Here is a 13,198-nt window from a genome sequence, read left to right on the forward strand (position 1 = left end):
TCATGAGCCTTACACTCCACTATATAGATTCAAAGTTCCAATTAAAGCGCTTCTTGGTGGAAATGTCCTACTTCCCCGTACAACATACTGGCGACAATATTGCCAAGAAGCTCAATGAATCTATCAACAAACTTGAACTTGATTTTGGAGTCAAAACCTAGATAACAGTCGACGATGCAGCTAATATCCAAGCAGATGTTAGGAAATTAATTGGGGTTCAAAGTGCAATTTGGTGTGTCAACCACCGTCTAAATCTAGTTGTCAGTGGTGCTGTCGATGATAAAAGATATCTAAAATGGTCAATTCTCAACCACAAAATAGCAAAATTAGTAGGCCACTTCAACCAGTCCTCTCAAAAAGCTATGACTTTAGTTAATGCTGCCAAAGCCTTAAATAACTCCAGAACGAAGTTAGTGCAGAGATGCCCCATAAGATGGAACTCTGACCTCCATCAAATGGTGTCTGTGGTGGATCTTCTTCCGGCGATGCATTCTTTAAAGAATCCGAACCCTATTGTTTCTGGAGGTTGTAAGTTGACAGATCTTTTACCAACAGATGATGAAGTGGAATCTATTCAATCTGTCAACCGGCTTCTGAGAGGCTTCTCAGAATTCTCTGAGAAATGCAGCAGCGAAAAGAATGTTAACATCTGTTCCGTTATTAATTACCTATACAACATCAGAGGAAGATTAGTAAGGGAAATAATCAAGCCAAAAACCGAGGTGTCATCAAAGCTTGCTCACCACTTCAATGAAGATCTAAACAAAAGATTCGAAGGGGATTTGATGAATATTGAATTCTCTATAGCTCATTTTTTAGATCCTAACAGCGAGGGCATGTGCTTTGTGGATGAGGGGGAAAAATTTGAAGTAGTCAAAACTGCAGTAAAGAAAGCTATGGAAGAGCTGTCAAAAAAAGAAATTTTGGCTAGCCAAAGCACTCCTTCCCCTTCAATGTTGGATGACGAAGATGATGACGACTTTGATTTCACTGAACAACCGAGGAAGAAAGTGTTTGGTGCAGGATACATTAATCCTGGAGGTGAAACAAGCTCCAAGAAAGCCATTTCTGCTGAAATTGAGGGGTATTTGAATTCAAAACCAGTTCCAGCAGATACAAATGTACTGGAATTCTGGAAACAAAACAAGTATATTTACCCAAAGATGTTAAAGCTGGCCAGAAAAAACCCTTGTATACCTGCTGCATCATCAACATCTGAAAGAGTTTTCTCAACAGCAGGGAATATATACAGTTCTAGAAAAACCAATCTTTCAATCTCAAAGGTTGAGATGTTGGTATATATGAAAGAAAACACTAAGCAACTCAGTAAAATTCAAGACATTGTGTGGCCAGGAAATGAATTTGGAAAATGATTAATTTTCAGTGTGATTTTGACTTTTTTTATTTCTTAACAAGGAAATCATTTCGTTTCATTGTATATTTGAATATTAAAGATAAATAAAAATGAATCTTATTTCAAAAGGATTTTTTATTCTGAATCCGTATAAATCCGTAAAAATAATATCGGTTCGGATTGCAATTCGAAAAAAGTTTTTCGAATTGCAATCCGAAAAAATTTTAACGAATTTTTTTCCGATACATTATTTTCGGATCAAATCAATCCGTAACTAATTTGAACCGTTCAGCATAGATAATTCGGTGCACAATCCGCAAACCGATAAACAGTAACGAATCGGCGGTCTCTAATTTTAACTTATATATTTAACTTCCGTCAAAATAAAAGAAACAGTCTCTCTATTATCGATCAAAAAAGCATAACAATAGCAAGTAAAAATTTGTAGACAGCAACTCAGCATTTCGATAGTGAGTAGTCATGTTAGAAACCAAAATCTGCTTTATTAATTCAGATTGTTTCATAACACCATCTAAATAGAGATTAACAAGCTGACGATTGGTTACCAAAAATTCCAAGATGTTGCCATTAAACTAATTAGTCACGGGAAATGAGTTTTAAATAGTAGGCTTAAGGTCACTTTCCATTTCCACCTCAGCTGATACCTCAAAACAAAAAGTCATTCATTTCCCCATCTAACTATTAAAAGCTTAAGTTTATGAAATCAGTGATTACGGAAAGGTCAATTGGGCGCTACTCGACTTTCTCCCCCCCCCCCCCCTAATTTTATAATTGATTCTAATAGAGAATTTTATGCTGATTCAGAAAAATATAAAAACATAGACCTGAAAATCAACGGAAAGTGCTCTAATTCGAAGTCAAAGTTGTAAGAAATCCCACTAAAAACCCTAATATTCGCCATTTTGAAAGTAAGAAGTTAATGAACTTTTAGCTGACAAAAGCAAACATTAATAGCATGGTTTTTACGTTAAAAAAGTCGTTAAAGTATGTTTATCTTGCGCAATTTTTTGTGGCAATCAAAATAAACTATTTTGCAAGTTATGTACTTTTGTAATAAATTTAAAAAAAGAATTCAATAGTTTTTTTTTCCTAAAAGAAGAACTTTTGAAACTCAGTTCATAGTTGTTCTATCACATGTAAAATTTAGAAAATGTAACCTTCAAACCGTTTTTTTTAATAAAAAAAACCAGCGTACAATACAATAATAATTATTCATCAATTTTTCTACATTCTCAAATTCTACTTTCAACCTTTATTTGAAGTCTTCTATTAATTTCATTTCCTAATAACACTTTCGTTACCATACTTTAAAATAAAAATGCTAAGGCTTATGGAAACCAGGTCTGTTTATTGCGCAATGTAACGGTAATTAAAATTTTCGTTAAAAATGAAAGCGTTTTAAAAAAAAAAGGCGAATATTAGGGTTTTTAATGGGATTTTTTACAACTTTGACTTCGAATTAGAGCACTTTCCGTTGATTTTCAGGTCTATGTTTTTATATTTTTCTGAATCAGCATAAAATTCTCAATCAAAATCAATCATAAAATTAGGGGGGGGGGGGGGGAGAAAGTCGAGTAGCGCCGGTCAATTGTCTATTCTCATGTTTACAGTAAAAAAAAAATCAAATCAAACTTAAAAACTTCTTCCAGATATTGTATAAAAAATGAATATTCTATCAAAAATGAATTCTGTGTTTAAAAGGAACAAAGGAGTAGAAGCAAAACAGAATATCAGTAAAAGTAGAAGCCAAAAAAAAAAAAATAAATAAAATAAAAAATGTGAAAAAAAAAAAAAGAAAAGATTAATAATAAAATGAAGACTTCTTATAGATAAATGATCTGGAAACAGAGGATGTTTCCTAGAATTGGACTCTTGCAGTGTCCAGTTAGCAAGAATGTATTTTATTAAGTTTGCATTGTTGATTCTGCCAAATCAGTTTTGCCGCACATGTCAAATCCATTTTGTTTATTTGGTGTTATTGAAAATGATGATAGCATGGTTTTTTCAAAATTAACATAGCATTTGGTACTAAGCGATACCCAGCATTTGGTACTAAGCTAATTTTGAATTTTTTTTAAGGAAATAACATATAAACACCATTTAAAAGGTCACATGTGGATATAAAACTGCAAGGTTTTAATTGTATTAAATTTTTTTAAACTTAACCTTTTTAAAGTAGCTTATTGTCCATATGGTACAATAGATTTGTGCTACTTATAGCTGTATATAATTTTTTAGCATAAAATTAAGCTATGGTGCCTAACTTATTATAATTCTTATATATATATATATATATATATATATATATATATATATATATATATATATATATATATATATATATATATAAGATATATATATATATATATATATATATATATATATATATATATATATATATATATATATAATAATAATACTAATAAATTTTTAGCATAGCAAGTAGTTAATCATGCATACAAAATAATTATGGAAGAACAAATTGCAAAATGTTTTTTTTGCAATAAATCTTCAAAATATACTTGTCCTCAATGTTTGGTCAGATACTGCTCCACAGAATGCTACAAATGCGATCAGCATCTAGAATGTTCTGAAAATTTTTATAAAGAACAGGTTAGTTTTTTGAATGCATGTTTATCAATTAAGTGTCCATTAAGTCAGTATTTTCCCATTCTAGGTTTTTAGTAATATTTTCCAGTAAAAGAAGAACAATTTAGATAAGAAATATATAAAATTAGCTGAGCCTTTTCTTAGGTCTTTTCAATTAACTTTTTTTTGTTTGCATCACTTATTAAATTTAAAACTTAAATTACTTGCAACAAAAGTTACAGATTTCAAATTGTTAAAAGTAATAGATAATTATTGACTATTGTAGCATACACAGTCAGTAAACCTATTTACAATATAAATCTTATGCTGTAGTTCATAGATTTTTTTTTTTTTACTGGCAACATGGAGAAGTTTTGTTAAACCAACAGTTCCATATATTTGTTTTTTTGTGTGTAGGTAAATAGGCAGACATACTTTATTTTAAACTGTGTTTACAAACTTAGGTTTTCAAGGAGCTTAAAGATATGAGAGGCACTGCTGATGAGAAATGCAAAATAATGAAGATGTTGATGAGTATACAAAAAAGTAACAATAAAAATATTGAAGGTGATATCTCAGAACGTTTAGGAGATGTATGTTTAAATGATACAGATGGTCTATGGGAAAAGTTAACAAAAGAAGAGCAAGCAACATTTCTAAGAAATCTGCAAAGTGGTAATTTTAGCTTTATTTCTGATTGGCAGCCTTGGTGGGATGTTAAAAGGTGTGATACTTTTGTTGCTGATATTTAAAAAATTAAGCATATCAATTTTTTTTTAAAGTATTGTTTAATGTTTTATTTATAAAACTGGTATTGTATTTGTAAACTAATTCCTTGAATTTTTAAACATAAAGTTAGCTTTATTAGTGCTAATTAACAGTGCCTAAGTATCATTTAGAAGCAGAGTTAGAAAACCCCAGAAGCCTGTTTATTTTTTGAAATGTTTTGCTTTTAAAAAAGCTCAATTTTCCTAGATTCAGACTTTGAATTTTTGTAAAAGTTGAACTTTTTTATAGTTTTGACTTTGAAAAGATTAGACTTTTTCAAAAGTCTAAATGTCATTTTTTGAAAAAAGTTTAGCTTTTTCAAAAAGGCTGACTTGTTTAAAAAGTTCAGTTGTCGTCTTTTGATAAAATTTTGACTTCATTACTTAAATTATAATAATTTGAATATCACGAAAGTTCAATAATTAGAAAATTTTGGATTTTTGACTTGATTTAAACATACAATGATAAAAGATTCCAGAAAAAAGAATTGCAAAAAAGATTAAAGATTCCAGAAAAAAAAAATTGCAAAGAAAGAATAAAGATTCCAGAAAAAAAAATTGCAAAAAAAATGAAATTGCAAAACCTTGCAATCTATATGTTATTTTGTTTCAAGACATTGCATAAACTTCAGAGAATTTGGTTTTGTCTTAAAAGGCTGATATAGAAATTTGTTATTACTCATCATTCCTTATCAAAAACCAAATAATCTGATGTTTCAAAACTTTGAATTTTATTTTTTCTAATTAGCAGCTGTTAAAAGAGTTTTTTTTTACTATTATTTAGCAGAGAAAAAAGCTTTTTTCAAAAGACAAGGTACGAACTTACAAAAATCTTAGAATTTTTTGAAAGGGAAAGTTTCAAAAGGCTTGCTTTTTTTAAAAAACAAATTTTTGAATTTTGAAAAAGTTTAACTTTTTGAGGGGCAGAGTTTTAAAATAGCTTGACTTTTTTAAAAAACTTAGACTTTAGAAAATGTTCAACTTTTTGAAAAGTCTGAATGTCATTTTTTTATAAAAGCTTTTTTATAAACTGACACTTAGGCTTTAGAAAGTGTTCAGTTTTCTGAAAGTCAAAGTATAAAAAGTTCAACTTTTTCTAAAAATCTAAAGTTGGAATTTGGAAAAAGTTGAGCTTTTTCAAAAGTTAAACTCCTTTGAAATCCATAAAAAGTTGTGAAAAATAAAAAGTAATTACTATTTTTCCTGCTCTGTTAAAATATATTTTTTTCAATTACAACTTCATGTATGAAAGGTTTCATTAAATTATTCATAACTTAGTTTTTTTAAATCTAGACCTAAAGTGGTTGATATCTCTGACAAGTTCAGTGAGGTGGTTTCCCCTAAAATTTTAAAGAACATTCCAGATTTGAAAGATATGCTTTCTAAAAGTCCAAGTATCAACCTGCAATATAATATCATAGAAGTTGTTCTTGTTTATGCTTATGTACTACGGTTGCATAATGGTGATCTTTATGACTACCCTGAAGATTCATTAGATATTATATTTAGATTATCAAAGTCTTTGTCACAAAACCATATATTTGACAATCTGCCTTGCGTGATATATAGTTTCACTGAAAATATCAACAGAAAAAGTTTAGTCAATGGCTCTTTTATCCCAGTATACCTAGAAGATACAGAGTTAATTTTACTTTCAAAAGATCATTATTTGCTGGCATTGCTATCTGATTTATACAGATTTTTTAAATGGAGCAAGAAACATTTCCCTGTTGAATTGAAAATGGTACCTACCATATATAAAACCATGAAAAAAATACTTTTCTATATTGCATTTGCTAAGCAATTTTATAATAAAATTTCAGAACAGTCTAATGAACTCTGTTTGATTAGAAGAAAAATGCTGGGAGATTCTAAAATTACCAAAGAACAGTGCAATGACATTGAAGCAAATATTAAACAGTTAAGATTGAAACAGCAAGTTCTTATTGAAGAAATTAATTGACCTGTGTTCTATCAGTTAATCAAATTTTTTTGAAAGCTTATTAGGCATTGATGATGTTGATTTTTAATAATTTTTTTTTTTTTTTGTAAAAATTCTAACTGTTGTTCTTAATACGTTTTGATCTTCATCAAACATCTTTATATTTCTACCTTTAACAAAGGTTTAAACTTTTAAAGTTAGGCTATTTTTGAAATGTTTTCATTCCAGTGCTATAATATGTTACTGTTTATCTATGTATTATCAAGACTCAAAATGATGTCCAGTTGCCTATTAGATACCATCCAATAATAAATTTATATCTTAAAATGTTATATTCATGTTAATGTCACATAATGTTATTATAATATCGATAATAAGATATCTTATTGTATGGCACTTGAAGGTTGGACATTATTTTGGGCCCTGTGACATTAGTGATCCTTGTCTAATAATGTACTTCTCACCTCCTTTTTTCTATTCAATACAACTATGGCATGTCTTAGAGTATCTTTTTAAATGCAGTTTTTCAGATGGAACTTCCAAAATTTTTCAAATTCCATTACACTGTTTATTATAAAGTTACCTGTTAGTATAAATAAAATGGATATCACAAAAGTTTTTGAAGCTTGTGTTAAAGCAGTTTGTGTGAAAAAGAAAGATTTATTACCAAAGAAAAACATACTTCCTAAATCTAAAAAGACCCACTCAGAAAGTTTCAATTCTCATGCTCAGGGAGTTGTAAGCAAATGTTCTTTATTTTTTACTTTTTTCAATGATATTCCTTTTTATTTATAATTTGTTTCAGCACTTAAAATAACAGCCAATCAACAGTCAGTATCTACCAATATGGAAAGATTAAATACCAGAATAAAAGATCCAGTAATCATGTTAATTAAAAAATTTTTATTACGAGAAAGAATATTTATTAAAACAAAAAGAAAACCCAATAAATGATAAAATAGTTAATAAGAAAGTTAGAAATGTATTTTTATATGTATGTATTTTCTTTACCATTTATCCAAGATATTAATCATATTTTTTAATATGGTATAAAATCAAAGTACATTTTCTCTAAAAATCATTTTGTGACGATAAACATTCCAAATTAATTTCAAATCAGTTGCTCTAATGTTTTAAAAATGTTATGGAGTATTTAGTTTTTAAGAGAGATAAAAAAAAGTTTTAAAAAAAAAAACGTTAAAAAAAAAAAAGTTAATTTTACTCGTTACATTAAGTAACTTGTCTTTCTTTTTTTGTACAGATGCAAAGTATTAGTCAGTTGCGTGATTTTCTTATCAAGTATCAGACAGATTATCTGAGTGAATACAGGTATTGCCGGTAGTTTGATTTTATACTTTCATAAAGATTTAAAGCAAAATAAAACATTGATTCTTAAATTTTGCCAATCCAATTAGGGTTACCAAAATTTAAGAATTCAAAAGTATTAAGTTATTTTTAAAAGAAGATTGATATTTCATTACTGTTAGTTTAGTCATTTGCCATCAATGTCTGGTAAATTGACTGATGCAGAACGTGATCAGATTGATAGTGACTCACAAATATTTATGAAGTCATGCTCAAATGCTATTGAATCTTTAAAAAAAGAAGGTAAAGTTCGTTTAAAAAATATTCATTTAAGAGTTATAACTAAAATGATTGAAATTAAGTTTTTTTACAGCAACTCTTCAAAATAACTCTCAGAGTAAATTGCACTCAATGGCTGTTGTGGAACTTTTAGAGATTTTCTTAAAAGGTTTGTATTTAAGTTCAAGTTTCTTTCATAAACCTTTGAGAAATCTATATTGAGCTAGACTCAAATAAAATACCAATATGTCTAAAGTTTTATATCAATGAATATATTATTGAATGTAACAGAAATTTGTTAAAAGGTCAGGTTAAATTTCCACCGCACTTATGTTTTTTTTTTTTTACTTCTGCCAGTTTTATAACTTGATAAGATATCTTTAAGCACATAAAAAAATTTCAAGTTGATCAAAAATAATATTAACTTAAAATTTAAAAACATGAGAAAAATTTTGAAAGTACGGTCTGAAAAACAGGAAATTACAAATATTTTGAATAAGTTATGAACAAAAAAAAAAGTGAATGAAAAAAATGGCTGACATTAAGCAAAATGCTTGTGCAATTTTTTAGAAAAAGCAAAGTATTATAAAGTTTAACAAAATTACAAAAAAAAAATCTTTTGCTGAAGAAATCAAGTCATTATCTCTCAAATCAAGTTATTATCTCTCAAACTTTATGAGTAAAGTTTCTAAAAAATATGATTTACAGTTTTAATTTTATAAATGATAATATAAATTTTTTACATTCATTGACTAAAAATGTCATGAATAAGACTAATCTAACCGATTTTATTCAAAGAGTTATTCTTGAAATACAAGTTGAAAGTTCTGTTAAAGACAGTATGTAGTTGGTGCTTTTCTCTGCTTTCCAAAGTATAATAGTTGTTTTCTAAGTAAATTACAAAATTAGAAATTCTTATATAATTTTTAAGCCAGTTTTTACTCCTATTTTTCTTTCTGAGCTTTAAACAACATATAAACACTTAAAGGAAATGCAAACCTTTATTTTAAAAGCTGAACTAAAGATAAAAGTGATAATAAAACACTTTTAACTTGAAACACTAGAATTATGAAAATTTTGAAAAGGAGAATAATTTTTACAATAAAAAATATCTGAAAATTTAAATATTGTTCAAGATTTTGATATGCCATAAAGCATTATAATTAAAAAATTACTTTAAAAGTACATTAATAAATCTAAAAGCAGTTTATTAACAACGCAAATCAAAAAAAAAAAAAAAAATTGATTTAATAGCTTGTCTATCACAGCTCATAAAAGTGTCAATGAAGAAAATCCTCAGGATGTAATAGACCGAATTCATCTTGGAGTTTTCATCTAAAGTATGTTTCTGTAAGAAAAAAATAATTAACAGAGCATTAACAAATCTGCAGTTTTTCATGTAAAATAACTAATTACAAATAATGACTTTTTTATGCTTCATTCGGCTAAAATATGGCTAAAGTATTAATCATTTTGATTTTAATGATATTTTTTGTTAGTATTAGATTAAGATGTGATAAAAAAATATAAATTAAGAATTAATTTATATATAAAACTTTTTATTACATTTTTGTATATAAAAAATGCCTCGTTTTTAAGGTTTCCTTTGATTTTAACTGGTGAAAATAAAAATAAGAAAGCATCCAGAAAATCTCCATTGTATTTATTTATATACTTCAAGTAGGATCAGATTATAGGATGGATTTTAATGCAAATAATGTTAGTAAGCTAGTAGTAATTGTTTTCAAGAGGGATATGTAAGCATTTTGACCTAATTCCATATTTGAATTGTTGCCTGGAATATGAATTTAATTGTCTGCCATATTCTTTCATTTTTGAAAATGTAAGCAAAGAATTCGATTACCAAGACTGTGTTAAGCAATTGAAATCTGCCTTCTTTTTTTGGGAAGGCAAAAATATGTCAGTGTTTTATTTTTGTTTGATTTCATTTTTGATCAACTTCAGATATGTTCTATGCTTGAGAATGGACTATCAATCTTATAAATATTTTTATAAGAAATAAGTTTGTAGTTGGGGAGAAGTTGAACCTGGCAGCTTATATGTCGCACAATGTTATAAAAGCAAATTTTGTAAGACTCACTCAATTCACACTCTCTTTTAATAAATGATAACTATGGTACAATTTATTATTTTTATTTATTAAGATGTTTGCAGGCTGTATAGTCAGCTCAGAGCCTGTCGAGTGAAACTGGCTGTTGACAGAAAAGGAATGTATGCTTTTTGTTGTAAAATTCTGTATTCTAGAATTTTTTATATGTTAAACCTTTCCTTTACTTCAAAAGAGAAATAGCTTAAATGGATAGAAATTTTTCATTAGGGCACAGTTAAGTTACTCAAAACAAAAGATCTGCAGCAAAAGAGAAGGAAGTCTTAGTGCAAGAAAAATTTCAAGCAATGAAGAAAACAATCAAAATATTTTGAGCACCATCAAAGCCAACTCATCAAAACAAATCAAAATTGGATTGGGTGAGAAGAAAAACGAGCAGATGGACAGCAAACAAAGTACCGTAAAGGGTTTGTAAAAATTGCTTTAAAATGATAAAATTAAACTTCCTCTAAACTTTTAAAGTACAGATTTTTTTATGCATACCATTAAAATCTTATTTTTTTGAAAAAAATTTCCAAAGGACTAGAGAGCTCCATCACCAACATTGAACAAGAAGATGAAGATATCAGTGAAAAGTTTAAATTTACCAAAGAAGAGACACAATTGGTAATTTTTTTTTTAAAGCTCTAACCACATGGATGTATATTATGTATTTAAACTTTATGCTTTATGTGTTATGTCGATTTCTCGTAATTATCATTTTATAATATACTCGAATTTATACTGAGCTGCTCTTAAAAAATCATATTTATCACTAACATTAAGCACGCATACGGATTCGATCGTCACATTTACTTGTATATCACATTTATGTCGAAAAATATAATCATCCAGTTTTAGCATCCAGTTTAAATATTCGCAAACAAATATTCGTCAATAAATATTCTCCTGTTTAGTTCAAAGAGGAAAATGAGCGCCTATACTTAGAGTTGAATGCAACTATGAAGGAAGTTAGGTTAAAGATTTTTTGATGGTTTTTTTTGTATTTTGTAAATTGCTATATTTACGGCTGTATTAATGTTTATTTTACGACCGTTTGTGTACTTATTTTAAACCTGAATTAAACGTTTAGGAACATCGAAGGAAAGGTTATCGAAATTTCTCAGCTCCAAGAAATCTTCCAAGAAAAAGTTTTAGCGCAAGTATTAAAATTAGCTTTTTCAAAAACAAAATTCAACACACTTATGGAAAATAAAAAAAAAAAAAAGTAAAAATAAAACTTTTAAATGCTGTGTCAAAAGTTCTATCAAAGAATTGTATTTTCTAGTCTGCGCAAATTCAGAGCATTCACAACAGCGCTGTCGCCACGACCGAAAATGTGAAAGATGGAAATGAGCAGATAAGAGATGTTAGTTTTTATTTCATATTCTTCTCATTGTTTTAAACGATTAATAGCAATGAAGTCTTTAATCAATAATAGCTTTATTTTAGGCAATCAAAAACAGTGCTACCTTCCGCGTTTGGATTCTCTTCTTTTTAGTTATGTGTACGTTCTCGTTACTGTTCTTGGACTGGTACAATTATTAAGCTTCATGTTTATACCATGTAGTTTTTTGCTCTTAATTGAATATTGGATTCGTGTGTAGCTTAGTGCTAAAGTGTTAAAAGTAATTTAAAAAACTATTTTAATATGAAAATATTGTAAAAAAAAAAAAGTAATAATAGTAATTTTTTTTTTACAGTATTTATATATATTTTATTGAAATATTTATATACATTAAAAAGTAAAGTTTGTTGGTCAACACTGTTTTTATTATTGCTTATTCAATAATCAATTTTACACTTCAATTTTTAATATTAGATTTTTCGACCGACTTGATTGTTTTTTAAATTCAGCATTGTCTGAATCAAATTGGGATTTTTTTCTCGTAAAAGTATGATCAGATCTAGTCATGCTAAAAAACATTTTGACAAAGCTTTTTAACAATTCGTACCCCTTTTTATCCTTCTTCAATCAAGTCTTGTTTTCATCACTCCTGTCAAATGCTTTTTTCAGTTAAGTGATGAGTATTTTGTACATTTTCCCTGGGATTCGGGGAATCTTCTGTTGCATAGATTTCTTAGTAAAGATCAATGAAGTAGAAAAACCTTTTTCTTACCGTTCTGGTGTTTAGATATCTCAGCAACTTCTCGAATGCTTTTATGTCTGAACTCTGACTCAGCCACTTCAAAACTTTAACATAGTTTACTGCTGGCCAGAAGTTGGTCATTTTTGGATCGCAATCTTTTTGTAAGCGTCATTAGCCCACTTTTTTTCCATACTGACGTTTTGCAATTCACTCGACCTATTCGCTGGAAAGCACTTCCAAGGATGAAATTTAAAAAATCATCAAACAAAAAAGAAAACTTTCTTGTTGAATTGCTAAATCTGCTCATACAGAAATCGGGTAACTTCATTGTGACTCCTAATACCAGATAGAAATAATTTTTCTGGAATTTTATTAAGACTGAACTGGGCAAGATCAGTTATTCTGATAATTTGTATAATGTAATGTTTAATTCCTTTAGGAATGGGGTTTTTTTTTTTTATCAATGGTTTTTTCTTTTTATGACATAATGCCCATGAAACGGGATTAACCTGAGTTTTTTAACTTATCTACTTGAGTTATTTAAAAAAACTTTTTAAAATAACTCAAATAAATCCCATGTCATGGGTAAAAAAAAATGTCATGGGTAAAAAAAAATGTCATGGGTAAAAAAAAATCAAGAAAAATAACACTTGTTGATTTTTGTTTGTTTTTTATTAGAGGAAAATTGATAAAAATATTAAAAGCAAATTTCATTTTTCCAATAATTTTTGATTCAATTCGGAG

General features: G+C 28.0%; 3 protein-coding genes across 7 annotated transcripts; all 3 read left to right on the forward strand.

Annotated features, from left to right (window-relative positions):
- The first annotated feature begins 362 nt into the window (after positions 1–362).
- On the forward strand, positions 363–3,499 carry LOC149890690 (E3 SUMO-protein ligase ZBED1-like). The gene is made up of 2 exons (XM_090081951.1): positions 363–1,295; positions 3,455–3,499. The coding sequence occupies exons 1-2, from the start codon at positions 363–365 to the stop codon at positions 3,497–3,499; spliced, it is 978 nt and encodes a 325-aa protein (XP_089938077.1).
- Positions 3,500–3,804: 305 nt separating this feature from the next.
- LOC145202423 (zinc finger HIT domain-containing protein 2-like) lies at positions 3,805–7,127 on the forward strand. 2 transcript variants are annotated; one of them, XM_090082262.1, is made up of 4 exons: positions 3,805–3,988; positions 4,429–4,688; positions 5,516–5,545; positions 6,025–7,127. In XM_090082262.1, exons 1-4 carry the CDS (start codon positions 3,845–3,847, stop codon positions 6,692–6,694), a joined length of 1,104 nt encoding a protein of 367 aa, XP_089938388.1. In that variant the 5' UTR covers positions 3,805–3,844; the 3' UTR covers positions 6,695–7,127. The 2 variants fall into 2 exon arrangements, with proteins under 2 accessions (XP_089938388.1, XP_089938389.1); XM_090082263.1 differs by lacking the exon at positions 5,516–5,545.
- Positions 7,128–7,189: 62 nt separating this feature from the next.
- LOC145202424 (syntaxin-18-like) lies at positions 7,190–12,039 on the forward strand. Of its 4 annotated transcripts, none has more exons than XM_090082257.1 (11): positions 7,190–7,411; positions 7,935–8,002; positions 8,166–8,281; positions 8,352–8,426; positions 10,423–10,489; positions 10,596–10,792; positions 10,906–10,991; positions 11,282–11,340; positions 11,458–11,527; positions 11,653–11,733; positions 11,817–12,039. In XM_090082257.1, the coding sequence occupies exons 1-11, from the start codon at positions 7,190–7,192 to the stop codon at positions 11,910–11,912; spliced, it is 1,137 nt and encodes a 378-aa protein (XP_089938383.1). In that variant the 3' UTR covers positions 11,913–12,039. The 4 variants fall into 4 exon arrangements, with proteins under 4 accessions (XP_089938383.1, XP_089938384.1, XP_089938385.1 ...); XM_090082258.1 differs by having other exon boundaries at positions 10,596–10,780; XM_090082259.1 differs by having other exon boundaries at positions 7,236–7,552.
- The last annotated feature ends 1,159 nt before the right edge of the window (positions 12,040–13,198 follow it).

This window comes from Hydra viridissima, unplaced genomic scaffold (assembly GCF_058129835.1).
Source record: "Hydra viridissima isolate aposymbiotic clone 2 unplaced genomic scaffold, HvirCarnegie_v1 scaffold_3, whole genome shotgun sequence".
NCBI lineage: Eukaryota > Metazoa > Cnidaria > Hydrozoa > Anthoathecata > Hydridae > Hydra > Hydra viridissima.

Bases quoted from the DNA above. Each gene is read 5' to 3' on its own strand.
- LOC145202423 (XM_090082262.1), top strand. From the start codon at position 3,845: ATGGAAGAACAAATTGCAAAATGTTTTTTTTGCAATAAATCTTCAAAA. The intron at 3,989-4,428 runs GTTAGTTTTTTG...TTACAAACTTAG, and splicing joins AAAATTTTTATAAAGAACAG to GTTTTCAAGGAGCTTAAAGA. The intron at 4,689-5,515 runs GTGTGATACTTT...ACTATTATTTAG, and splicing joins CCTTGGTGGGATGTTAAAAG to CAGAGAAAAAAGCTTTTTTC.
- LOC145202424 (XM_090082257.1), top strand. From the start codon at position 7,190: ATGCAGTTTTTCAGATGGAACTTCCAAAATTTTTCAAATTCCATTACA. The intron at 8,282-8,351 runs GTAAAGTTCGTT...GTTTTTTTACAG, and splicing joins TGAATCTTTAAAAAAAGAAG to CAACTCTTCAAAATAACTCT. The intron at 8,427-10,422 runs GTTTGTATTTAA...TTATTTATTAAG, and splicing joins TTTAGAGATTTTCTTAAAAG to ATGTTTGCAGGCTGTATAGT.
- LOC149890690 (XM_090081951.1), top strand. From the start codon at position 363: ATGACTTTAGTTAATGCTGCCAAAGCCTTAAATAACTCCAGAACGAAG. The intron at 1,296-3,454 runs GTATATATGAAA...ATTTTTTTTAAG, and splicing joins TCTCAAAGGTTGAGATGTTG to GAAATAACATATAAACACCA.